The following is a 24,873-nucleotide window of genomic DNA, read 5'->3' as shown; positions in this document are numbered from 1 at the left end:
CTATCATGACGCAAGTATTGTATACATATTATCTTGTTGCTAAGCCTTGTACATACATCCCTCTATGCTTATGCAACCATAGAGGCTGCCCTACAAGACAAAACACTGTAGATATTTACGCGCAAAAACCTCTACAATTACCACGGGGAAATACTCACACCCGATTCTAAAACAACCCTCGTACTGTCCAAACCATTTGCCGCCCGTGAGGAGCTACTGGTGGGCCGTTGAGCCCAGAGATCAGGAATCGAAGTGTTCCATTCTGCATTTGGAGGGGGAATCTGTATCCAGGGAGATTAAATTGTTTGCACAGACAATAGGAGGAGTAATGTATAGGACCCACGCACCTGTGACAGAGCAGCGCCCCGCGCTTCAAGCCCTTGTATCCAGTCGGTAGTCCCATGCATTGATGAGCAGTCGGGCAAGAGATCGAGAAGAATAGCGTCAATGTCTATACTTTCCTGCATTGAGAGAGCGATCGAATTAGTATTAGGCGAATAGTATTAGCATTCTTTGTTTTCGATCTACTCACGATAGCCGCTTGCTCTGCAAGCCGTTGGCTGTCCAGGCTTTTTTGACGTCGGAACCAAGGCAACTGGGGGGTTTCGGCTCCACTAGCAGGGTAATTCAGTTTGTGCTTTCGAAAGATGTGATCATTAGGTTACAAAATGGGAGAGCGGGACTTACGACTGGCTCTCTTGGGGCTGCTTGCAAGGAAATCCATGGTCGGCGAGCATGCGGTGCATCTCCTTGAGCTAGATGGCATTGATAGTATGTTAGCAGGAGCGGTCGCGCGAGGCCAAGGTCAATCATGAGGTAGGGCCCATCTCACCACGAGCTGAATCGATCGAAAATAATTACTCGTGCGTTTCACAAACTCGAGCATCATCTCAAATCGGTTCGTCAAACGAGATGATATCTCATTATCCACGAGTCCGACTTCCAGCTGCACTCGAAGGGACAGGTAAACTACATGCGCGATGGTATGATCGTAGATCGTCAGCGGATGCCCAGATAGCTCACGTTCAAGGAGTTCCAGCACATCAGTAATAGCCTGCGCATGCCGCAAGCAGTTCCGGCACGTCTGTTGGACCCAGCCATCCGGGGCGGTAGCGAGAGTCTCCTCGTCCAGGGATTGTGCGTACCCCGTCAGCGCCATGCTGCACAGTTCGATGTGGCATTCATTCCACCACAGGTAGAACAGCACTATTTGGCCGAGGACGGGCGATTCGTGGAGTTGAGCCACACGGTCGCGGGAGAGCTGAAACCGGGTAGGTAGCGATTCTCGGATTATGGCTAGCTTGGCCATGCATGCTGCATAGGGGGAGGTGGGATTCCACGGTGCTAGTGAGGGTAGTAGCATGGGACCCCTTGAGTTACCCCCGGACAATGCTCGTATGTCGTCTTCTTGCGGCTGCTGTCGGCTTTCAGTGAGGGTGTGGAAGTATCGCCGAGTCATCGTTCGGACCCCGACCAAGCGCACCCAGAATCCCATGGCGCCCACGCATTGGTGGGTGGCGGGCGACCCTGAGGGCTCCTCGGCCTCCTCCAAGTGGGCGTATGGTGTGTCCACAAATACATCCATCCGGTAGTTGAAGCCGTCGCATGGTAGCTTGAGCCTGATGCGAGACGAAGGACACTGGATTGACTCCGGTGAGCCGTTGGATATGAATCGACTGATCGCGTAGCATGCGTAGAACAACCGTCGATCGCGTTCGCTCTCGGCAAAGGTGGAGTTTCTCAACGGGGCTTCGCGATGAAGGCCCAGGGTAATTGCCTGGTTCATGGCAATGCCGGACCAGAGATGGGATTGTGCAAACTGACTTGCCTGTTGATAATAGATCGCCAGCAGAAGAGAGGCCGAGATATTGTCTCTATTTACGTCCGTCGATGCTAAGATTTGATTGCCTGCATCTGCTGCCCAGGCCATCACTATCTCTTCGGACTCCGGAGGGAAGGTGAATCTCCCTCCCACAGCACAGAGGGCGAGGACAATCGCTACGGACATACTCCCATCGCGGATGGCGGTGAGTGTTCGGTCTCGGTGGAGAAAGGCATTGGCGCGGTAGACATGAACATGAAGAAAAAACGCCACGGCAAGACACTCCAGTCGATCCTGACTAGGGAGCTTGATGTGAGGTGGTAGATTAGACCATTTCACTTGGGTCCTACTGGGGCTGGTGGGTTTGAGGAGTGAATCGGCACGGGTCGGCAACAAAACGTCGTGCACGGTTTTAGGACCGAGGGCATCCAGCTCGTTATATGTATCGGCCAAACTGGTATTCATCACCAGGTTTTGCTGTATTGCTTCATAACTAAATCCGACACGGTTTTCGTCGCCGCGAAGTTCGGGGGGAGATACACCAGTACGGTCATAGACAGGAGCAATGGTTGTTGATTCATCTTCCAAAGAGATAGCAGGCGACGGTGAATGACTACTTCGAAGTCGTTGCATCAAAGACTGGGCCGAGGACGTCAGCGACCGTCCCTTATTTGTCTCGGGGTAACTGCATTCGTGGCCGTAGATGGCACAGCGTGTGCACGATGGGCGTGTCTTGGAGCATCTGGACCGTGCGTAGCGACATGTGAAGCACGCGGGAGAACGGGGCCCGGATCTAGTCCGGGGAGCGAAGGGTCGACCGGCTTGATCGGAAAGAGATGTAGTAGCTGGCCAACGGATAAGTAATCGATAGTATGTCCCCATGCCCCTCTTGCATCTGATGAAACGACTCACATCCTTGTCGTCTGGATCCTTGGCCCCATTGACACTCCACATCAAGGTTGCCGCAATTGTTGCAAAGTGGGTGCGTCTCGTCGCACTTGACCTTGCGTGCGCGACAGGTGAGACAGCCTAGATTCGCAAGAGGGATGTCACTTAGTCATTCCAGTTGCAGCTGCCAGCTGATCAGACTCACCCGTCTTCACGCGTTTCCGCTTGTGGGGGGGCTCCGACGAGACGAGCGGGTCCGTCTGACTGGAATCTAGCGGGAACTGCAGCGTTTGCCGAGTAGGTACCGTCATGATGTCTGACGGGGATTCCCAAAACATGTCCAGGTGGAAGCGAGGCAAAGCGAGGCATGAGTTGAGAGAAGGAAAGCAGACAGAAAGAGCGGGGGAAAATGCGGAGGCGAGACTCGGCTGAGATTAGATCCGCCCGGAAGCCCTAATCAAATGAGGGGTAACTAATCCCCGAACACGCTAAGAAGCTTTCAGTATTATAAGCCGGACTTAATATGTCCTGGTTGTCCTGAAGGAGAGAATGCCATCCGTTCACCTTCATTCACAGTCAAAAATGGGCAGTACATTACCTCCCGTCCAAGTTGAGGGTGGTCTCATTCAGGGACTTCCCAGCCCCCTTGACCCTGGGATCACAATCTACAAAGGCGTTCCCTACGCGGCGCCTCCTACTGGATCCAATCGATTCAAGCCACCTCAGCCCATCATTCCCTGGGACAAACTCAGAGTATGCGATACCATCGGTCCGGTGTGCCCCCAAGCACCACCCGACCCACGCTACCCCAACGTCCTCAAAGGTCATCCACAGTCTGAAGACTGCTTGTACCTCAACGTCTACCAGCCTAGCAATGACCTTGAGACAGAGAGACCGTACCCCGTTTATGTCTGGTATCACGGTGGTGGATTTCGTGAGGGGGGCAGCGCAGACCCCAACTTTGATGGGACTGGACTGGCGCAAAAGGGAGTCCTCGTCGTGGTGCCCTCATTCCGACTGTGTAAGTCAACTTGAAAGCTTAGCACCAGCGCCATGCAACCACCCAGCTGACACCAAGAGCGAACAGCGATTTTTGGATACTTTGCCCATCCTATACTCAGTGCCGAGTCACCGTCCGGAACGTCTGGGATGGTCGGGATGCTGGACGCGGTGGAGGTACTGAAGTGGGTGCGATCGAACATCTCCGTGTTCGGCGGCAATCCCAACCAGGTCACTATCGGCGGGCAGTCGGCTGGAAATGCAATGAGCCATACTCTCCTTTCCTCTCCCTTGGCGAAAGGTCTTCTGCACGGCGTGATCCTTCAATCCGGGCCCCGCTCGTTCCAGGAGCCTGCCCTCGCCAACGGACCCATGTCCTACCGAACACTCAAAGAAGCGGAGGAAGACGGTGTGCAACTTCTCCGCGAGCTCGGCATCAAGGATGTCGAAGAGTTTCGAAAATTCGACGATTTGGACAAGCTGCGCGAAGTCTCGACCAAACGCGATCGGCGATACTGGGGACCTCCCCCGTTGTTCCGCCTTATTCTCGACGGCCACGTGATTCCGGAGCCCTGGAGTAAGATCCACGCCGGTGAGCCGCCCAACGACGTCCCCGTCATGGCGGGCATGAACAGCGAGGAAGGAGGCACCTACAACGAACCGCGCTTCACCTACGAGGACTTTCTCAGCTGCGTGGAGGGTCGTCTCGGCCCCGACTCGACATACGGTAGAGGTGACCCCGCTTACGTCGAGAAATTCCACGAACTCTACCCCCTACGCAACCGGGAAACCGGTCAAGGTCCGTTGGAGACATGGAACCAGGCCGCTCGGGACAACACGCGCAACAACATCGCCCTCTGGGCGCAGGAGTACCACCAGAAGACTCGATCCGCGGTGTACGGCTACTACTTCACCCACCCCATCACCCCGTGGCGCAACTGGCAGCCGGATCACTCCCAGCCCAAAGTTCCCGGGTTCACCAACCAGAAGGGTCCGGTGGGGGGCGCGTATCACGGGGCCGAGTTCGCCTACACGTTCAACAGTCTGATCACCAACGACCTCCGCCCATGGACGGAGACGGATCGGGTGATCGGCGACAAGGTCTCGACCTTGTGGGCCAATTTTATCAAGTACGGTAATCCGAATGGGTTGCAGGGGGCGTCTTCTCGGCCGGAGGGGGTGGCGGAGTGGCCGAGTCTCGTGGATCAACCGGACACCCTGCTCGAGCTGGGCGGCGAGTGGCAGACGATCACAACGGTGGATGACCCAGCGCGTGCGCGCTTTTGGACGAACTACATTCGCAGTCAGAGGGCTTGGTGATCATCGGTCAGTCTCATGTGCGCAGATCAACAGCTTTCATCATTATTACACTTAGCTTTTGACATGCTTGTTCTACACACTCAATACTCCCATTATGATATCTTTATTTGTCATATTACTAAGTTCCTAGAAAAGTAAAATTCAAGGAGTGAAGATATTTTCATTCCTTGAATAGCAATCACTTGTTGTTGAGCAACATATAGAATGTTCAGAACATCTCAAGTGGGATGATGTAGCTTCTGGAAAAAAAAAAAAAAAAAAAAAAAAAAAAGGAACAAAAGGCGCGTAGAGAGATGAAGCGATTTGAACTCTCACAAAGTTGGTTTTACCTGAGGGAACTTGCATTATGCAACAATATATATACAGGAGGGGGTTTCCAGAGCCTCATCTTCTGATTATTGGTATTCAAATATAATAAAGACAAAACACCCTGCTCGCGCACTCAAAGCTTATACCCATTTCTGTCATTGAATTCCTCAGTTCCTTTTACATCAAGCCGAAAAGCGCCACCAAGCCAGCCACAGCGACCGAGGCCGCCCCCGAAGCTCTCATCTCCGGGACAGCCGCACCCGTAAAAGCCCCCGAAGAAGAAGCAGAAGCAGAAGAGGAGGTGGAGTTCGAAACGGAGTCATCGCCGATTACCCCGGTCGCATTCACGCCCGAGACATAAGTCGTTCCGTTCCGCGAGTACGACGTCCCCACATTCAATCCGTACGGCGCATCATAGGGGAACGGCGAGGTGTAGTTGTAGGTGGGCTCCTGACCCTGGTACGCGTCCACGACGGCCGGAAGAACCCCGTAGCCCGCCGAGCAGGAGGCGTTGGTGGCGGGGATGGGCCAGGTGGGCCGGTACTGGGAGTAGTCGGCCTCGGAGAGGGGGCCGGGCAGGGAGACGTTCAGGAAGAGGTGGGTGTTGTCGACATCCCAGTTGGTGTAGCCGACCTTGTCGGCCACGAACTGGATGATGTTGGCGCCGCAATCCCAGCGGCCGAGCGAGGGGAGCCCCCAGTTCGCCGAGGCGGTGGCGATGGTCGAGTAGTGGGTGTAGACGGTGTCGTCCTCGGTACCCACCAGGTGCTCGGGGACAGCGCCGCCGAGAAGAACGCTGAAGACGCGGTTGCGCTCGGCGTACTCCTCGCTGGAGGGGACGCCGTAGGTCTCGGTTTCGTCAAAGGTCAGGAGCAGGAGGGTGTTGTCCCAGAAATAGGTGTTGTTCATCAACTCGGAGACAAAGCCCCGGAGCCACTGGGAGCCGAAGGTGATGTTGGTATCATGGGCGTCGTTGGTCATGTCTTTTGAGAATGTTATTAATGGTTCTGGGGGTGATTGCTTCAGAAAAGGAAGACATACTAGGAGTGATGAAGGCCCATTGCGGGAGGACGTGGTTATCGAGGTCGTCGTAGAAGGTCGTGAAGTTTTTGATTAGGCGCAGAGCAGTGTCGTTGCTGCTGATCGAGTCGAAGGAGACCAGGGGGTTGTGCTTACGCATGTAATCGTTGGCATATGTCACCTGGTTGGAGAAGTTGTATCCCTGGAAGCCGGGGAAGGGCATATGCTCCTGGTACTCGCCCCACGAGATGCCTTTAGTGCTCAGAAGGTCGGCGATGGTAGAGACATTGGCAGGGATGTCATGGAAATCATCTGGGCGAGACACTATTATTAACCTTCTCCGTCTCGGAAAAGTCAAGGAAGTGATGGTTAGCTTACCATTATCCATGCCATAGTTATCTCCACTGGCAGCAGCAACATAGTTGGGCTGAGAAGGATGACCGGTACCGTAGTAATTGGTCAAGGTGATGCCCTTGCTGGCCAGCCACTGCTGGTTGGTATCGTTGGCAGCGTTGTCATAGTCCTGCATAGAGAACGTGAGCCTCAAGTCACATACACCATAAAGTCACAGGTACATACCACGTTCTCCAACCAGATCTGGTAGAAGCGGTCGTAGGCCTTGCCAGTGATATTGGAGGTCCAGGTCAGAGGGACGGTCGTCGCCTGAGCTTGTCGAATATCAGACAAGGAGGGCTCTGTAGTGGTGATGGTGGCACCAGTGACCAGACCGGCCAGGGCAACAAGCGCAGCGACTGAAGAAGCCATTGGATTCGATCTTGTCAAGGGAGCTGAGGACGAGGACAAGAAGAGAGTCATTCAAGGGGAGACAGCAGCGGCTTAAATAGTGGTGCAAGTTCAGTCTCACGCACGCATCTGGCGATTCAATTCATTCAGTAGGACTTCTTACCTACTCAGTACTAGGTACCTTCCTCCATCTACCTTAGGGCTGGGCACGTGCTTGACAGGAACAAACCAATGGCATGTGGAGATTGATAGCACGTTTCTCACCTTGACTCTAGCAGAGTGGGGCATAGCGGGGCGGGCGTGTGCTTATGCCTGCTCAAGCATCTCGCTAGACAAACCGCCGGCCACTAGTCATGGCACACTGGCGCATGTGGTCGTGTGCAAAGATAAATCAAGGATGTGGTCTTGTGCAATTAGCAAATCTCTAAAGGCCATTGGACAGAGAAATCCGGAATCCGACGAGGTTCCGAAGTCGGCCCTGCAGGCAGCGGTCTCCTTATATCCGAGCTCGTGCGACCGACAGGTCCCGGAACAAGACTCGAGCCCCTTGGGGCAATATCTCCAACATATCTGGGCCAGACAGTGTGAAAGTGGTTCCCGCTCTGTCTCTCTCGCATCGAATCCTCTGGGCCACACTCTATATCATTAGCCACAGCTGTAAATTAGCACATGCGACCACAGGGTCTCGAAGACTGGGGCTTACCGTCCGCCCATTCGTAGTTGTGCCGCCTGTTGAATGCGGCCAAGTGACTGAGCTGTTCAGCAACACAACCAAGAAATACTTATATGAGCGTTGAACACGGCGCTTGACCTAGTTACTCATTGCCTTTTTTTTCTTTTCCGCATACTCATTCTCGGTTAACAACCTTTAAAGTGACTCCGCCAATTACTGAGAATCACGCATGTCACGTGATAGTGACTTGAGCCTTTCCGGGAGCAGATACAGATAAGGACTGATAAGCTCTATAAGAATGGTAGCCTAAATAAATTTACTATAGAATACAACTGGGTTGTCAGAGAAAAGAGGGGAGATGTCTAAGCAAAGAGAAAGAGACCGTCAGCACCTTGGTGGTTCAAGGTTCAATAATTTGAAGGGTTGAACCAAAAGTTAATCTTCCGACTAACGGCTGTTGTAGAACATACTTATCTCGGTTCCGATTCAAAGGCCGATCCGTTTCTCTGGTTACTGAGTCTGATGACCGCAGCTCGTATCAAGAAAAACTGCTCCGGTCACTGAGTATGACGTCTGAGCAAGCCAAGTCTGCTGTCGTGCCAGAGCTACGATATGAGAACTCTTGGATCCTTCTAACTCTCCTGATCTTTTTCTTGGCACTGTCTTCGAGGACAAAGGCGACAATGGCTCGAGCACTTGGCTTTTACGTTGTTCGTTGGCTGACCCATAGCAGTATATTTGGATCTTCGGTCTTCGCTTGAGGCCTTGGCCAGGCTCTGAGCTCTCCCCTGGAAAATGGTTGCTGCTCAATGTGGAGGGCGAATTGTAGCTCTCGGAATTTGTTTTCCTCGTATATGTGCCATAGGACCCTGCATGCTTGCTTATGATCCTCAGCTTAGTACACTAAGGAGTACCCTTCTTCACCCCGGAATGCATTCTCTTACATACAATGCCGTTATCTATAAGTTGCAGCAAGCGCTTCCCGCAGCTAAGAATCGTATCCCAGCATTAACAAAATACCTCAACCTACTATGTCTCATTTATTTCTCCTCATCAGCCTAGTCATAGCCCTGCTGGGCAACCTTTGTCTTGCAAGCCCGTCCGGCACCCGTGCCGTGGCTGCAAGGACCCACAAACGCGCGGACTGTACTCCCACCCTCACAGGGCTTGAGAATACTTTGTCTGCCGATTGGATCCTGGGTAAAAAGCCAACCGGACAGCAGGTCCGTGTCTCCTTGAGTGCTGACAAGCAGAACCTGCGAGTGGAGTACCCGGCCTACAAGGATTACCAATATGAAACGGTGAGTGTGTGGCTGGGGACCGGGGCACCCACCGGTACCGCCCCCGGAAGCTATCCCTGGGGTTCGAACAAGAAATCCCCCAGATGCACGGTCTCGGGTACCAGCGCATCTTGTGAGATCCCTCTGAGTGAGGCCTTGCCAAATGTCAACCTGTGCCCGGACAAGCCCATCAACATTGTGACGCATGCCAGCGTGAAAAGTCCCACGCTGGGCTCCGAAGGCGGGACCGGCGGCCTCCCGACGCAGTGCATCAAGCTATCCTGTAATCCCTGGTTCACCTTCTGGACCTTCCGGACGAAGTGTGGGTGCGATAATCCCCCGCCGCCGCCGCCGCCGCCGCCGCCGCCCGACAACGGACAATGGTGCGATTTCGGCTCCGCGTTCGGGCATTCGGCGTCCCCGCCAGGGGTTGCGCTGGAATGCAACCCCCCTTGGGGATGGTCAAACCAGATCGACTCGGCCCCGCTCGGGGGCACGCTGTGGGTGGGCGCCCTCCCCAACTACAACGATATTAACGTGAACGCCGTCAACGTCGGGCCCTTCGTGGCCTTTCTCGATGGTGGAAAGGTTCATTTCAGGTACACTGTGGACGTCGATTACAGGATCACCGCAGTCCATGCCCATGTTGCCTGTCTACCTTCTCTCGCCACGTGTTCCCTGGACCAGTATGCAATCAAAATCGACGGGTTGATGGTTCAGGAGTATGAGACCCCCTCGGTGTCTGTTGACTGCAACAAGCCGTATATCATTGTGCATGCCCGAATCCAGAAAAAGAAAACAGAGGCTGCATGCCCTAGTCCCAGGAACACGGGTGCGCATTAGGTTGTTTGGCTTGCCCGCAGGAGGCCGGAAGACTGCGAAGCGAGTCTCGAAGCAGATCTTGATATTGCTGAGTGTTTCCTACTAAGACACCCGAAACAAACAGGCACCGTCCCTGGAAAAGTTCTCCCGAGCTTCTTGATGTTGATTCGGCTTCAACCAGTCTTTGTACTTGTCAGCAACGGGGGCCGTTCTGTCTGATTCCACGTTATGCACTTCTTACTGTTCGCTAATCGCGTTTGCGAGGCATTAATGCGAGGGCACAGTCCCTACAAAAGCTAGCGGAGTATACTCAAAGTCTGTTTGTACTGTACATCTATGAAATGCCCTTAGTATATTTGGTTCAATTACTCGTAGTTGTATTGAAGGTGGAAAGTGGTTGGTTCTATCTGCTAGCTCATTCGAGCTGTACTGTCAGCTGTGTTTAAGCGACACGCCAGGAGGGGTAGCAGTAGTAGCTCAACAAGTCTCCTGTATTACTTCATGACGTCACCCGCATCTCAATCCCATAGTCAAACGACTAGCTTCTGGAACGCGTCCCGTGGTTGCGGTTCCACCTCAGGCACAACGCATATGCCCACTCTACTACATCCGACCGGCAGATAACCCAAGACGTGTCACGTCAACACCCCTTTTATTACCAAAGTATGCTATACATAGCTATATCGACAAGATAGAAGAAACACGTCCAGCCAGATCCCAAAGGATGGCGTAAAAGTATTGGGTTAAATACGCCTGAGTTTGCCCGCCTACTCACCCTCATCCCCTACCCATCGCTCAGCAAGACACATCCCACTAAGCGCGGTACACCCCGCGGCGGCGCAAGCCGAGCAGCCCGGTGCTCCGCGCCTGCTGCGCCGTCGTGGCCGTCTGACTCGCCGCGGTGGCATCGAAGGCCCAGATCGCCTGGAAGCAATGGGTATCCACCTGGGCCTTCTGGTTGTTGGCCTGGGCGTTGTACGAGCTGTTGGCGGGGAAGAGGCCGATGATGTTATAGAAGTAGGCCTAGAGAGTGGTCGTGTCAGCATACCCACCTCCTCATTCTAGATATTCGAGGGAACCTACGTCCACAGCACTTTCCAACGTGCGCACATTCGACGGAACGCGATCCTTGGTCGACTCATCCAGAGACTTCAACGTGGTCGCGCTGGTCGAGAAGGCGTCCATGAGTTCGAGGAGGGATTGGACGAACTGGAGCACCGTGCATTAGTCCAGTCTTCTTGTGTTGGGGGGGAAGCAAAGCGGCCGCTTACATTGGAGTACCCTTCGTACACCAACTGCTGCGCGGTCTGGTCGGCGATGACGGGGGTATTGGTCATGAAGTTGACGTTCTGGAGGACCTCGATGACGATGGTGCTCATTTCGGCATAGACGTCCTAAGCCCCGAGGAAACAATCAGACCATGCACCCCCAAACCTCAGGCATCCACACTAACCTGAATCGGGGAAGCGTCCGCGGTGGAATTAATCTCCAAGACCAGATCCTTGGCGGCGAAGCCTTGCTGCGCCAGCTCGTTCAGCGAATTGGCGATTTGGTCGGGGGTCAGGGCGGCGAGGACCCAGTGCGCGCAGGCGCAGAGGGCGAGGATTGCGGAGAGGAGATAGCGAGTCATGATGATCATTCAGGAACACAATGAGGGACTGGAAGTTGGATGGAGTGGTTGAAAGAGTGGATTGGAGGATGAGATCCTGGGAATGAGGAGGAAACGAGTGAATGACGGTTGTGTTGTTCTGAAAAGAGTGGCAGAACAAACTACAACAATAGCGACAGCAACAGCACCAGCAATTGGGAAAGGCTGAGAGAATTCAGGTGAGCAGCTCCCTTTGCCAGAAGGAAGGGCGCCTCGTATTGTTTATATATGAGCGGGGATGACAATTGATCCGCTCCCCTGAATAATGCATGGACAATTTAACTAGTCTGGAATGGGGCCCCTTGACGGGCTGTGAGTCTGTGACCCCTGTTCTCCCTAGTCCCCATTGGGCCTGGACGCACAGACTCCAGGCTCATCCCGCCATCCCCCGCTGACAGCCAGCATTAACTATGTCAAATCAATTAGTCAAGTAGCTTTTGGATAAGTGAGTATCCATTCAACATTGATCAATAAGGATTATATTCAAACAGCTAAGTCAGCTGCGGACCACGGATCGCTCTAATCATACAATGCCCCCGTATGCTATATACTCACTATAGGCAACAACACGATGCTCCGTGGCAGTAGCACCCGCATGTATATCCAAACAATTAGTAACCAAAACAAACCAAGCCAAGACACACGCTAGCCAGGCAAGAAGACCAAGAAGACCAAACAGAAAAAAAAAAAAAAAAACAAGAAAAACCACAACCACGCAATTAATGCAAAGTCAACACAATCAAGGTTTCGAAAGCTGTTCCTTGCGATAGAAAAAGAGGCAAAGTACGTTGATGGAGAGCATCAACAGCAGACACACCCAAAAGTCGGCCTTGCTCAGCCCGGCGGCCACGCCCGCCGAGAAATCGGGGAAGACGTTGCCGGGGCCGAGCTTATCCGGCGCCGTGGCCCGCGCGAGGATCGTCGCCACCGACCCGACCACCTGCGCCGCGAGGAGGGTGAAGGTAACGTGGAAGCGGGTCATGGTGTTGAGGAGGATCATTCCAAAGCCTAGGCGAGGTTAGTTTGCGATTCTGGGGTGATATGATGCGACCGCGGGTGGGATGAAAAGGAGACTTACCAACACCCTGGAGACTGTCCAGCACTCCCAACCAGAGCCACAAGGCTCTTCCAAGAATCGCTCCAGCCACGGGACTTCCAGCCCACGGGATGTACGTCGCGATGTTGGAGGTGGACCATAGCATCTGCGCCCAGCGCGGGGCGCCGAGACCGATGGCAAAGATCGGGAGGAACCAGGCATGTCGCTTGGAAAGGACGTGGCAGATCCAGAGGGCGGCCGCCCAGACCCCGATAAAGAAGAGGAGAACCAGCAGCACAATGTGCCACACCTTGGCGTGTTTGCTGGTCCAGAGGTAGAGCCAATTGCGACCGTACGGGGCCGAGAGCCAGTAGTTCGAGATGAACACCATGTAGAAGAACCACTGCAAGATCGGGGATTAGCACTTCAACTGGGTGAAAGGACAAGAGGGAGGAACATACAAGGACGATGCGACGCCGGAAGAGCGAGAGGTAGAAGGTCGGTACACGCCCGGGCGTCTGGCGGTAATAGGACGGCAAGCCAAAGAACACCAGGGCTCCCAGCAGCCACAGGAAACACGCGAGACCGACGCCAATCCCGAGTAATGCGTGTGGGTTGGTCATGCTCAGGCTGAATCGCGTGCTACCCTCTTGGTTGAGGCTCGCCATCCAGCTACCCCAGTACCAGAGGAAACTGATGCATAGTTGCTGACTGCCTTGAATGACAGTGGCTCGGTAGATCCACGAGCTAAGCGGTGCTCCACCTGGACAGAGAGGTCAGATACACTGTCCCCTGGACTTTAGTTGCTCATACACATACCTTCATCTCCAAAGTTGAGAGCAAAGAAGATCGATCCACTCGAAGAGGCAAACGAGTAAAAGCCCGTTCCCACATTCTGCAGCCAGGTTTGGCTTGCACCGCCGGAAATGGGACCGGCGAGGCCGACGAAGAGGAAGGCAAATCCGTACATCTGCGAAGGGTTAGCCTAGACGCTCCTAGGCGAGACAAAATGCACAGAGCAAAATACGTACCAGGAAAGGAATGGTTAAGACATAAACCGACGGCATCAGTCGGAAAGCCATCCACCACACAATCGAAGACCCCAGATAGATGGACGCGAGCGCGTACAGCTTTTCTGCTGTCTCTCCGATCTCCCCGTTCAGAAGCGTGATCTGGTACGAGTTTAGGGCGATTATTTGGCCCTGACCCCATCTTGTCAGTGGATTGAACATACAAAAATGGAAGACGCATTGAGAGAAGAAAAGCAGTATAACAGCAAACTCACAATAGCAAGGACAATCGAATAAACCGGCCAATCGCCGATCTTCATCAGCATGAACCGCTTCAGCCCCGTGGGGGGCACATAGTCCTTGGGCAGGAGGAACTGTCCCGCATTCGGGTCCTCCACCGGACCACCCATCACCCCGGGCGTCGGCGGGGGACTGTTATCGTTGACCTTGAAGCGGAAGACCGAAGGCGACGGTGAGGGCAGCGGCGACTTGCCCAGCTTGACGTCGCGATAACGGTTGAACCAGTCCTTCTCGCTCTTCTCGAGGAACTCCTCGATGCACAGCTGGTCCTCAGAGTTTTTGCCGTTCAGATCGACCAGCTTCTTCTCGAACTTGTCGGCGTACTCGTTGTTGACGTCCGTGAAGAAGGGGCTGACCTTCTGGAGGTTGTAATCCTGCTTCTCCTTGACGATGTCGTCGACGCTGACCAGACTCATCATGGATAGGTTCGGCCTGCGACCCAGTAGCCCGTCCTCGGGACCGGCGCCGAGGGTTGGGGTGCTGGCGCCCGAGTTGGCGAAGTGGGGAGGGGTATGGGGTGCCACGGACATGTTTTCGAGCTCTTCACCCTCATTCTCGAATGAGTACACCACTCGAGGTCCTGCGCGGGGGATCGAGGATAAGGGTCTTCGCCTTGCCTCGGTGTCGGTGTCAGGATCGTTACTGGTTAAGCTAAGATTGGAGGGTAGGATTGCGGGCAGCGAGGGCACACGGCTGTGGCCGGGTCGGGGTGCCCCGGGTCGCAGATCGGCATTGATGGCCCGGCTGGGCGGGCGCGAGATGGTCGAGCTGCGGGATCGGCTGTGTTCGCGGCTGGTGTCGGGACTCAACGAGAGGTGCATGTTGCGACTGCGATCGGGGACCAAGGTACTGGTGCTGGAGATCCTCCAGGAGCTGCGCTCGTTGCGTTTCGAGTGCTTCTCATGCTTTCTGATGGAGGTGGTCTGCAAAATGCCGAGATCCTCGACCCATTGCGCCACGGGGAAGCGTTGCTTGCCGGATCGGGCTCGCATCAGCGCTCGTGTCTCTTGGGATGATCGCAGGGCGTCGTTGATTGCCAGCTTGAACTGATGGGTGAGGTGCTTGGTTGTCATGGATTCACTGTACTGCGGTTAGTTGTCTGGACATGTGTATGAAAGTCTCTGGGAGGAAGAAACTCACATCGTGAACCACCATCCAGGCATTTGTCCGAGACCACCAACCCTGTTGACACATTCGTTAGCATTAACAGTCAAACTAGGGCTGACGTTCAATCTTACCGTGATCCCACTCCCAACGCCCCCTTCCGCCCAAACTCGACAGCCACCAGACCGAATGGTTCATCACGCGAAGGAATCAGAGCAAACTCGGCACCACTGAAAATAAACGGCGGCAAGGCCGTGAACTCCGGCTTGGAATACACGCGATCCGGGTACAGCTCCATGAGCCGATTCAGCTTCAACGCAGCGAAGCGTCCATAAAGATCAATGACCGGCCCGATGCAGATCAGCTGAACCTTGGGGTGAGCGTCCAGGATCGAAGGGAAGATGTCCGCGATCAAGTCCACTCCCTTCTGCATCGACCACCGTCCCACGAACACAAACAGCTCCGCATCCGGGTCCACCTTGAGCCCGGCCCATTCCTGCGCCTGTCGCTTGAGCGGGGCACGGCTGGCTTCGAACTCTGCGTCGATGGTCACCTCCTCCGGATTGTTGTTCGCGTTGTTATCCCACTCCGCGAGGTCAGAGGGATCCGGGTTAGGCAGAGCGCCGATGCTCTTCAACCCCCAGAAGATCGGATACCGGGCGTACGATCGCTTGCCGTATTTCTTCGAGACACCCACAGCGCCGAACCCATTCTGGTGGATCTTGAGGTAGTTGGCCGCGCAGTGGAGGAGGTTGAACACGTCGCCGAACTGCACGTACTTCTTCACCACGGCCTGGTCGAGGTTGAACACCTTGCACACCTCTTGAATCTGCTGGACAGTTTGCATGGGCCATAGGCCCTGGAACTCTGCGTTGTGGAGAGACAGGCAGCATGGGATCGTGCGGGGGAGAAGATAGAGGGGGGCGGCTGCGCCGTGGTAGTCGTTGATATGGTAGAGATCGATAGCGGGGAACCGTTTGATGGCTTCTGCAATGCATTGGTTCCAGGCGGAATAAAAGATGGCTGAATCCAGGTCATCCATGCGCGCGGGATACGGGTCGGACTTGGACTGGGCCCGGAAGACCGGCGCGTCGAGCAGGACGTATGTAATGTTGTGCAGCCGGTGGTACTGGACGTCGACTTGGTACTTGTTCCCCAGAACAGTGACGACCATCGGCTCCTGGGGATCGTCCCGGGGGTAATCTACGCCCCCTACACAGGGGACCACCCAGATCAGATCTTGGTGCGAAAGATGCTTGCCCATCAGCTGTGCCATCACTCCCAACCCACCAATCTTGATCTTGATGGCCCAGTCCTCGATGTCGTACTCCATCGTAGCGATAAGCACGGTGCGTCGCCGGATATCCACCGTGGCGCCGATGACGCTGCCGCTGTCGGACACAGACGGACTGACATTCGCACGTCCGACTCCAGCCGCACTTGCTTCCCCGTCATACGGTCGCGTCCGTCTTTGGAAGACGCCGATAAGTGGTGCAAAGCTCGACCGTTTCTCCGTGACACCGATCTGGTTGAACTTGACCTGGTAGAACGCCTTCAGGTACAGATACACCGCGCCGATCGCGGTGGAGATAGGAATGATGGCCAACAGGATGAAGAGAGCCAGCTGCACCCAGCGCGATCCGGTGGGGATGGCGTAGACCCTGAGGTCGCTGTCATCCACGGACAGCTTGAAGGATAGATACGGGGACGGAGGCGGGATGGTGACGTTGAAGACATTGCTCAGCAGGGTGATAGGGGGCACCTGATCCAGCACGTTGTCGCCATCAAGATCCCCAAACACCTGCGTCTGATCCAGCGTTCCGTCCTCGTTGATGCCCCAGGCATTGAAAGCCACCTGGACGGGCCACTCGCCCATGAAGTTGATCTCCCACCGACCGGTCAGGTTGCTGAGAGTCATCTTATTGGAGTAACCGGCATCGTACCCGAACTGGTTGAACTCGCCCTCGATGAAGAGGTTGGGGAAGCGTCGCGGGGGTTTGTACTCCCACTGGGAGTCGCCGTGCTGCCAGTGATCACTGCTTCCGGCCAGTTTGCTCCAGTACTGGGCGATGATGTGTTCCCCTTCCCAGGCTTGTCTCGCGGGCCCGCTGAAGTTCTTGCCGGGGATCGACGTGTTGAATCCAGTGTAAGTCATCCAGTCACTGAATGTGGCCCCGAAATCCAGCGAGTAACGCCACTTGTCCGCACCAGGGGCCTGTGGTCTCACAGATAAGGTCCCGGAGTCGGACGATGGAACCTCGAACAAGAGCGTTCGGCTGTAGTTTGCCACCTGCGGCCAGACAATCGGGTTGTCTAGCTTTCCGACGCGGAAAAGGAAGTGGTCGACGGACTAATGTGTTCAGTTAGTGTTCGGAAATGGTCGTCGTGTATAGAAGAGGGTGTACTCACGTTTGTGGATGAGTTCCCATTTTTCGTGGTCACATTGCTCACGGTGACCTGATGAACTCCTGGGTAGACGTTCGAGAGCTCGGCCTCGTAGCTGAAAACGCTAGTCAGTGCACCGGGCCAACTCACCACTTCCTTCTCTGCAAAGGATTTGCATAAGACGGAGCTGTTGTCCAGCTTCGGGCTCTCGTCGTTGAGCGCCTTCGACGTGATCGTCAGCGATCGAGTGATCTCGTCACAGTCCATCTCCTGGGAGAACTCAAAGCCGATCCGCACGGTGTCGCCAGTCGTGCTGTTGGGAACGAGACGCGCGTCATGGCCCGGGGTGAATCCTGTAATGTACGGAGAGGGCTGCACGAATTTATCCTTCGGGACGAAGGCCTTGAAGCCCCACGCCGGCATTGTCAGGTTGGGATAACACCCATTCGGGAGCTTCGACCCTTCCAACCTGCCACATCGTCAGTAACAGCACTACAGCTTTCCGTTACGGAGGCTACCATACCCAAGCGTTTTGGAGCTATTGACCAGCGTATACTCATCGAACGGCGGAAAGAGGTTCTTAACCGTCGTGCCTGCGGGAAACGGCGAAATCAATGCATCTTTGGCGCTGCAGTTGAACTCATGATGCACCGTCTGGTTATCATTCGCGTACAACAGCCAGACACTTTGGTTACCCTGGCCCTGGCCATCCAAATTCTGCAGGTCGACAAAGCGGGAGCGCAGCACACTCCACATGCCCGTCTCGGTCGGCGTCCCGTTACTGCCAGGCAGGTAGATGTCGAAAGTGTGGTTCGAGAGCTGCTGCAGGTACCAGCCGTCGTTCAGCACGGGGTAGTTCTGCCGCATTTCGAACATCAGCTTGATGAGACCCCGGGCGGGGTGCGAGGGGTCCCGGTGGTCGAGGCTGACGGAATCGTCCTTGCAGCCGGTCAGGGCGCTCTCGAACGGCATGTCGTAGTACTTGGACGCTCCGATTTTGTAGCACCCGTGCATCTGCCATGCTTGCGCTGAGGACATGGGTCCACGGCCGAAGACTATTGCAGTGTTAGGGTGGGGACGGGGGTAGTAGACATTGGATAGAATGGGGCGTCTTACTGTAGTTATCCGCCTGGTTGTCCAGGACGTAGAATGCTTGCTCCTCGCCCCAGGAGAGGATGGGGATTCCGGGCATGAGCAACGAGACAACGTACAGTCCGAGATTCTGCTTGTGCGTGCCATTCGCGATCGCCGGCCACCGGAAGACGTCCTGGTTCGTGACACCGAACAGGTGACGCGGGTCGAATTCGCCGGTGTTCGTATTAATCATGTCGTTCGTCTGCACAAGACCATTCCAGGTTTCCACGAAGTTGACCGGTGGGTCGCCTTCAGCCGTGTAAATACCGTCCAACCTGAATGCGAGCAGTTGTCAACCTCAACTAGCCGAGGAAGAAAAGGGGGAGCTACAAGGGAAGCGGGGAGACTAACCCTAAGAACCGACTCAACCCACGATACAAAGTGTAGTGGAAGGCGGCCCCGTCCAAGGCGGATCTTTCCGCCGGTCGCAAGAACAGATCCTGGGTTGCATTGGTTGTCTTGTTGGTCATCATGAAGGCTTCCGTCATGTTGGAAATGGTTTGATTCGTCTGGTGACCGCGACCGATGTACAGCGAGCCAAAGGCGTTTCCCGCCACGATTTCTCCGGGGAGGTAGAAGTTGTCCTTGCCCACCCCCTGGGCGCATTCGCGCATCGCCTCTGACCACTCGCCCAGGGAGTCCAGGGTCACTTGCAGAGCCTTGTCCACGCGATACCCATCGATGTCCAGCATCTGGATGGTCAGACACGAAAAATGTTTGATCTTGGCCAGAACGTCCGGGCGCCATCCGCGGAGACGGTCCTGCACGAAGGCGAACTTGGAGATCTGCCCTTCCCATTCGGTGTAATTGCCAAACGCAGCGACTTCACCATACTATAAGGATTGTTGTAATGGGTTAGCGCTGGTTGACACATTGAAGAAGGTCGAGAGGGGGGGGGATTTACCTGATCAAACTCACTATTCCGACATGAAGCTCCCAGGGTGGTAGTGGTCAAGCCTGTTCCGTCATCATCCCAGAACCGCGGATATTCCCAGGGACATTCGGCCTCGACCTCGTTCCCGGGCTTAAAGTCCCAATATTGGCGATCGTACTTCCATACATAGTCATACTCGTTGGGGTTGATCGGCGCGGACCTGTTCAAGTAACCCTGAAAACCGATAAGATCGCCCATCCTTTCCCCACCACGATTAGCTGATGGCAATGCCATATTTTCCGGATCTGGGTCACACTTACGTCGCGAAGGTATTGTCAAACAGAACGTATATGCCCCGTCGATGAGCCTCTGATATCATGGTGCGCCAATCCTCGATCGTACCAAAGTGATGATCCATCAGCGTCAGATCCAGCGGCGAGTATCCATCCGCACCCCAGGGCCAGTTGATGTACGGGGTACCAGCGAGGTAGACGCCCTGAATAATGGTCAACATGTTCCGTCCCGTAACTGTGCGACGGCAGCAAGCTCACCTTGATCCCCATACCCTGCAAGTAATCGAAAGTATCGACCAAACCAAGCACGTCGCCGCCATGGCGGAACTGGTTGGAGGTCAAGATGTGTTCCCACTGCGTACCATTCGCGTCGTCATTGCTCGGATCCCCGTTAACGAATCGATCGAGGAAGATGGTGTAAAAGGGAAATCGCCAGTTGTCCGGTGAGGGTTTGTATGTGTGGCCTTCCCAAAGTCCCGAATAGTCGAGAGGGTCTGTCGCGGTCTGATTCTGGTTGAGATTCCAGTTGACTTCTTCTTCAAGGTAGGGTAGGGATAGTGCAAGAGGAGTCGCCAGTGCAACGATGGCAAGGTAACGAGTGATAGAATTGAACAGCTTCATGGCGCACAGTGAATGCCACTACGGCAGTGACATCCACGGAGCAGCACACTGTTGGAAGCCTCGAACTGCGAGAGAAAAGAAGCAATATCAGGAACTCATACAAGCAACAATCAACCCAGCGTGAACCAGAGGGAGTACAAAAGGTGGTCTGTCATAGACAAACAGAGATAAAAAAGAAATTGGCTGAAATATTCTCAGAAAGCGCAGATGAGCTTCAGCAGCATGTTCGCGTAGATAACGAACCCTCCGCAGCGATAAGGCGATCCATAGCATGTACTGTACGTACAGCCTCCCCCTCCCCATGCACCGACACCGAGTGAGGCAGTCGAAAGCATCGTCCTAATTTTAGCGGCTCTGTTGGAGGCAACAAACGCCATCTTTTCGGGGGTGGGCCTCTTCTCCAGCATGTTCGTTATCCCAACGAATTTTTCAGCTCTGAGACCACCACGCCACCTTGCTCGGGCCTCGACACCCAGGTTCCAGGCCCAAAGGAGACGCCTCATGTCTCGTATGAACTGGATCTGACATGCATCAGATATAGGTCACTTGGAGTGGTCGAAATGGGCTGGCCGAGGGTACGAGGTGGGTCTGTATCAGTTGCGCATCGCCCATTCCGGCGGGGAGGTACTCCTTACAGCTCATGCACCGGACAACCCATGGGGAGGGGGCGAGAGAATGATTCCTGCAAGTTGATACCGATATATATTGATACATGTTCAGCATCGAAGTTTGAAGGATTCTACATGATGGTGTTCGTCCCATCGGGTTGGAATTGGCTGCAAGGGCAAATCTTCTCCATCCGACAAGTCATATATCTCTAACCCGCGGGATCGGCGACAAAATCATCGATGAGACCGTCAGTACGGAGTACCCCGTATGTACGGGGGAGTACGGGAGGATTCAGTCAGTGAAAGTGTATGCCCGACCGGCTAGCACGCCTCCAGTGGTACACGTCATAGGCGATGATGATTTTGACTTAGCTGAGCTGATACATGACTGACCTTATGCGGACAAAGGAAGCGAGCCAAGGAGAAAAGCCGCGAACAGGATCGGATGCGAAGATATTCCGGGTTCTGATAACTAGGGCAGATAAGGGGACCGACTGTCCAGTCGCGGGAATAGCGGGAGTTTTCCAAGGTTGGCAGAGGAGGGGCGAGGGGACCAGCAACTTGGAACTTACGAAGAGAACCTTGAAGACTGTCTGGCTGTCTGTGTCTGGGCTGCCGATCGGGCTCGATGACAGGCCCAGGGCAAGACTGAGCTGGTCAACGGGCCGATCCACTCTTCTTTACCGGTCAATACCATCTTCGATACCAGAACCTGTATTCCGATTACCTTATACTGTTAACTCTTCCCGTCCCAAGATCCCAGGGGTACTGTAGAGAGTAATCATCAATCCAATCCAATCTAAATGCAATCTAACGATCAACATTATTTACTTAGCCAACTTGGCTAATAATTAAGGTATCAATCCTAGGCTGCTAGAATACCAATGTAGCGGTCGCATATATGAGATCTGGTACTCCGTACTCCGTAGATAATATATGACTCGGTCACTCAGTCACTTGGTCACTCAATTTACGTAGGGCAACTAGGGCATTGCTTCCATCATCTCCATCATTTTCAATCCGCACACTCTTTCTTTCCTACTGGGTTGCTTATGCTAACGCTACCAACGATGAGCGGGCGGTGGTGGAGAAAGGCGCTGGTGGTTGCAGCCACTTTGGCGAGCTGGACAGTGAGGGTTGAGGCCGCCTCCAGAGATCAATGGCTCGGTCGCTCCGTCTACCAGATTGTTACCGATCGCTTTGCTCGAACCGATAACTCAACCACCGCCGCTTGTGATGCAGCACAAGGCAACTACTGCGGGGGCTCGTTCCGTGGCATCATCAACAGACTCGACTATATCCAGGAACTCGGGTTTGATGCAATTTGGATCTCTCCGGCACAAAGTCAAATATCAGAACGAACCGCGGATCTTTCAGGTACGCTCATAAAGCTAGCCGTCCGCAGGACTGTGAATGGTGAACCGTATCCTCAGAACTAACTGTCCACGCATAACAGCTTACCATGGCTACTGGCCAAACGACCTCTATTCGATCAACTCTCATTTCGGTACTTCCAATGACCTCAAAGCCTTATCCTCAGCCTTGCACAAGCGTGGGATGGTGAGTTGCCATGGACGACATGAATTGGGGATCATCAGACAATACTGAGACACTGAATCAATAGTACTTGATGCTGGATGTCGTGGTCGGGGATATGGCCTGGGCGGGAAACCACACCACGGTCGACTACAGCACGTTCAACCCTTTCAACGATCGGAAATATTTCCACGACTACAAGCTTCTCTCGTCTGATCCCCACAATGATACCTGTGTTTTGGACGTGAGTTTTTTTCTAGTTTGGTGGTGGCCGGGGCATCGCTGACTTGTGCATCAGTGCTGGATGGGGGACAATGTCGTCTCGCTCCCAGATCTACGAAACGAGGACCAGGAGGTTCAGAACATGCTGGGCACTTGGGTCAAGGAGTTGGTCTCGAACTACTCTGGTAAGTTCGATGTTTCATATGACATCTATGCATTCAAGGATTCTAGTGACACCTTGGTGGATAGTCGATGGGTTGCGGATCGACAGTGTCTTGAACATTGACCAAGACTTTTTCTCGAGCTTCAACAAATCCGCGGGGGTTTTCCTTTTTGGTGAAGGCGCGACGAAGACTGCAGCGGACATTTGCCCTCTGCAGTCAGATATCAACGGACTGCTAAACTATCCCTTGTGAGTACACACATCCCAGTGAGTGTATAGTCAGAAGGGTGGTTGATATTTCTAGGTATTATATCCTCACCAACGCCTTCAATACGACACACGGCGACCTGAGCGCCATCTTCCAGTCTATTGACTACACGAAGTCACTGTGTGAGGTAGGAATTGGCTGACCCCTGAAATGATAATCTGAAACTCACTATTGGCAGGACGTGCTGGCTATGGGAACGTTTACATCGAATCAGGACGTCCCTCGCTTTGGCTCGTATACCTCGGACATCTCTGTAAGTCTAGTCACAGCCTCAAATGACGGAATGAGCCTGGGCTAACATTGTGATGATTGGGTAGCTTGCTCGGAACATTCTCACCACCAGCATGCTGGCTGACGGTATTCCCATTCGTATGTTTCAGCACTCTCTCCGCCTACACCACGAACCCGCAGTACTAACCAAGGCAACACAGTCTATTACGGGGAAGAGCAGCACCTGTCGGGTGCATTTAACCCGGTGAATCGTGAGGCTCTCTGGCGCACGAACTACTCGATGGATTCGACCTCGCTCCCGTCACTCGTCCAATCGCTGAACCGCATTCGATCATATGCCAGCGGGGACGGCAAACAGTACACGCTCAAGTCACAGGCGGGGCGCGACTATCTCTCGTACCTGTCATTGCCGATCTACAACTCAACCAACATTCTGGCCATCCGCAAGGGCTTTGCTGGCAATCAGGTTGTGAGTGTCGTATCTAACCTGGGAGCCAAGCCCGCCACCAAAGCCACCACCAAATTCACCCTGGGCGCCGACGGCACGGGTTTCCAATCCCGACAGAACGTGACGGAGATCCTGTCTTGCAAAACATTCGTCACCGATGCCAGCGGTAATCTCACCGTCGACCTCAGCTCGGACGGCGGTCCTCGGGTGTACTATCCCACTGACAGCCTGAAGAACAGCACCAATATCTGTAAGGATGATGACTCCTCAACGGGAACGCCGAGTAGCTCGGCAGCCTCGTCTGCAAGCCCCTCGCCCTCCACCGGGGCTCAGTCTTCCTTATTCGGTCTGTCGAGGGAGATAAGGACGGTGCTGGTGACGGCGGCCATGGCCACCTCTTACTTAGTCATCTAATCCTTCCGACTGCCCCCCCTCATCCTTTCTCTTGCTCCTATTTTCCTTGGATTCTTTTCTTTGTCGACTTGCCTGGTTGATTTGATTATCACTTAGATGGCTTTGAGGTTCTGGCTTTACGAGGACATATTACATTTTGAGTTTGCTACTATAATACATTAATTCCCTACTATATAAGATAATGATACTAGACAGGGCGCAGTGTCAATATTTGGATTCTTTATTTTTTGTTTTACCAATTGAAACACCCTCGTCCGTAGCAGCAAAACTTGGCGGTGTGTGAGTATGTGGCCCTCAAACGTAGCCACGCTTGTTGGGAGCCTTGGAGAATGTCCTTCGACAGCATACTCCGTACCTCTGGTCAAACTCAATGCCATACATCTGTATGATTATCTCGGGTTTTCCGACCGTGCCCAAGCTACCATATTTCCGTGGGTCGCCCTGAGTGTCGGGCACAGGCACCAACTCCCGTCGGCTTCGGTTGCTCCAAGGCAAACCACGGACGGCAGTTTGTTTGACAGCAGGCGCAGACACTGGCTTGGCCAATGCGATTCCGCGGGTCAATCATACCGTTATAACAAGTAATAGATTACAGCTGTGACATAACGATACGCACAAAAATAGATTGACAAACCTGATAGCCTCGATTTGCAAGCCTTATCGGCACCGCCGGATTGGAGACTTGCCTTTCTTAGCGCCGC

The 24,873-nt window shown here is 54.1% G+C and overlaps 7 protein-coding genes across 7 annotated transcripts; 3 read left to right on the top strand and 4 right to left on the bottom strand.

Moving 5' to 3' along the window:
- Positions 1 to 805: 805 nt before the first annotated feature.
- On the bottom strand, positions 806 to 3,021 carry BO86DRAFT_430014 (Zn(II)2Cys6 transcription factor; the record flags this gene model as incomplete). Its single annotated transcript, XM_025675669.1, has 4 exons — positions 806 to 2,128; positions 2,162 to 2,615; positions 2,677 to 2,851; positions 2,916 to 3,021. The coding sequence occupies 4 exons, from the start codon at positions 3,019 to 3,021 to the stop codon at positions 806 to 808; spliced, it is 2,058 nt and encodes a 685-aa protein (XP_025527848.1).
- A 260-nt stretch (positions 3,022 to 3,281) lies between these two features.
- Positions 3,282 to 5,029, top strand: BO86DRAFT_430012 (carboxylesterase/lipase family protein; the record flags this gene model as incomplete). Its single annotated transcript, XM_025675668.1, has 2 exons — positions 3,282 to 3,731; positions 3,798 to 5,029. Exons 1-2 carry the CDS (start codon positions 3,293 to 3,295, stop codon positions 5,027 to 5,029), a joined length of 1,671 nt encoding a protein of 556 aa, XP_025527847.1. The 5' UTR covers positions 3,282 to 3,292.
- A 486-nt stretch (positions 5,030 to 5,515) lies between these two features.
- Positions 5,516 to 7,123, bottom strand: BO86DRAFT_430009 (phosphoesterase-domain-containing protein; the record flags this gene model as incomplete). The annotated part of the gene is made up of 4 exons (XM_025675667.1): positions 5,516 to 6,321; positions 6,380 to 6,670; positions 6,737 to 6,881; positions 6,938 to 7,123. The coding sequence occupies 4 exons, from the start codon at positions 7,121 to 7,123 to the stop codon at positions 5,516 to 5,518; spliced, it is 1,428 nt and encodes a 475-aa protein (XP_025527846.1).
- A 1,683-nt stretch (positions 7,124 to 8,806) lies between these two features.
- BO86DRAFT_379201 (uncharacterized protein) lies at positions 8,807 to 9,898 on the top strand (the record flags this gene model as incomplete). The annotated part of the gene is made up of 1 exon (XM_025670663.1): positions 8,807 to 9,898. One exon carries the CDS (start codon positions 8,807 to 8,809, stop codon positions 9,896 to 9,898), a length of 1,092 nt encoding a protein of 363 aa, XP_025527845.1.
- Positions 9,899 to 10,422: 524 nt separating this feature from the next.
- On the bottom strand, positions 10,423 to 11,751 carry BO86DRAFT_389214 (uncharacterized protein). The gene is made up of 4 exons (XM_025672068.1): positions 11,331 to 11,751; positions 11,149 to 11,271; positions 10,961 to 11,086; positions 10,423 to 10,900 (listed from the first exon to the last, which is right to left on the bottom strand). Exons 1-4 carry the CDS (start codon positions 11,505 to 11,507, stop codon positions 10,691 to 10,693), a joined length of 636 nt encoding a protein of 211 aa, XP_025527844.1. The 5' UTR covers positions 11,508 to 11,751; the 3' UTR covers positions 10,423 to 10,690.
- A 307-nt stretch (positions 11,752 to 12,058) lies between these two features.
- Positions 12,059 to 20,409, bottom strand: BO86DRAFT_430003 (alpha-1,3-glucan synthase). The gene is made up of 15 exons (XM_025675666.1): positions 19,920 to 20,409; positions 19,689 to 19,864; positions 19,399 to 19,627; positions 18,846 to 19,327; positions 18,477 to 18,769; positions 17,884 to 18,415; positions 17,385 to 17,829; positions 15,110 to 17,325; positions 15,012 to 15,053; positions 13,847 to 14,951; positions 13,593 to 13,763; positions 13,381 to 13,531; positions 13,023 to 13,324; positions 12,604 to 12,964; positions 12,059 to 12,533 (listed from the first exon to the last, which is right to left on the bottom strand). The coding sequence occupies exons 1-15, from the start codon at positions 20,280 to 20,282 to the stop codon at positions 12,265 to 12,267; spliced, it is 7,137 nt and encodes a 2,378-aa protein (XP_025527843.1). The 5' UTR covers positions 20,283 to 20,409; the 3' UTR covers positions 12,059 to 12,264.
- A 1,551-nt stretch (positions 20,410 to 21,960) lies between these two features.
- Positions 21,961 to 24,172, top strand: BO86DRAFT_362195 (alpha-amylase; the record flags this gene model as incomplete). Its single annotated transcript, XM_025669900.1, has 9 exons — positions 21,961 to 22,267; positions 22,347 to 22,450; positions 22,515 to 22,670; positions 22,725 to 22,833; positions 22,898 to 23,060; positions 23,116 to 23,206; positions 23,258 to 23,332; positions 23,397 to 23,448; positions 23,511 to 24,172. The coding sequence occupies 9 exons, from the start codon at positions 21,961 to 21,963 to the stop codon at positions 24,170 to 24,172; spliced, it is 1,719 nt and encodes a 572-aa protein (XP_025527842.1).
- Positions 24,173 to 24,873: the final 701 nt, after the last annotated feature.

Source organism: Aspergillus japonicus (assembly GCF_003184785.1).
Source record: "Aspergillus japonicus CBS 114.51 unplaced genomic scaffold BO86scaffold_23, whole genome shotgun sequence".
In the NCBI taxonomy this organism is placed as follows: Eukaryota; Fungi; Ascomycota; class Eurotiomycetes; order Eurotiales; family Aspergillaceae; genus Aspergillus; species Aspergillus japonicus.
The sequence above is the reverse complement of the archived record's forward strand: the minus strand, read 5'-3'. Positions and strand labels throughout refer to the sequence as shown.

Coding starts and splice junctions, on each gene's coding strand:
- BO86DRAFT_389214 (XM_025672068.1), bottom strand. CDS start 11,507: ATGACTCGCTATCTCCTCTCCGCAATCCTCGCCCTCTGCGCCTGCGCG. Junction 11,087..11,148: donor TGTACGAAGGGTACTCCAAT/GTAAGCGGCCGC, acceptor ACGGTGCTCCAG/TTCGTCCAATCCCTCCTCGA. Junction 10,901..10,960: donor CGTTGGAAAGTGCTGTGGAC/GTAGGTTCCCTC, acceptor ACCACTCTCTAG/GCCTACTTCTATAACATCAT.
- BO86DRAFT_430003 (XM_025675666.1), bottom strand. CDS start 20,282: ATGAAGCTGTTCAATTCTATCACTCGTTACCTTGCCATCGTTGCACTG. Junction 19,865..19,919: donor TGCAGGGTATGGGGATCAAG/GTGAGCTTGCTG, acceptor ACCATTATTCAG/GGCGTCTACCTCGCTGGTAC. Junction 12,534..12,603: donor GGACAGTCTCCAGGGTGTTG/GTAAGTCTCCTT, acceptor AACCTCGCCTAG/GCTTTGGAATGATCCTCCTC.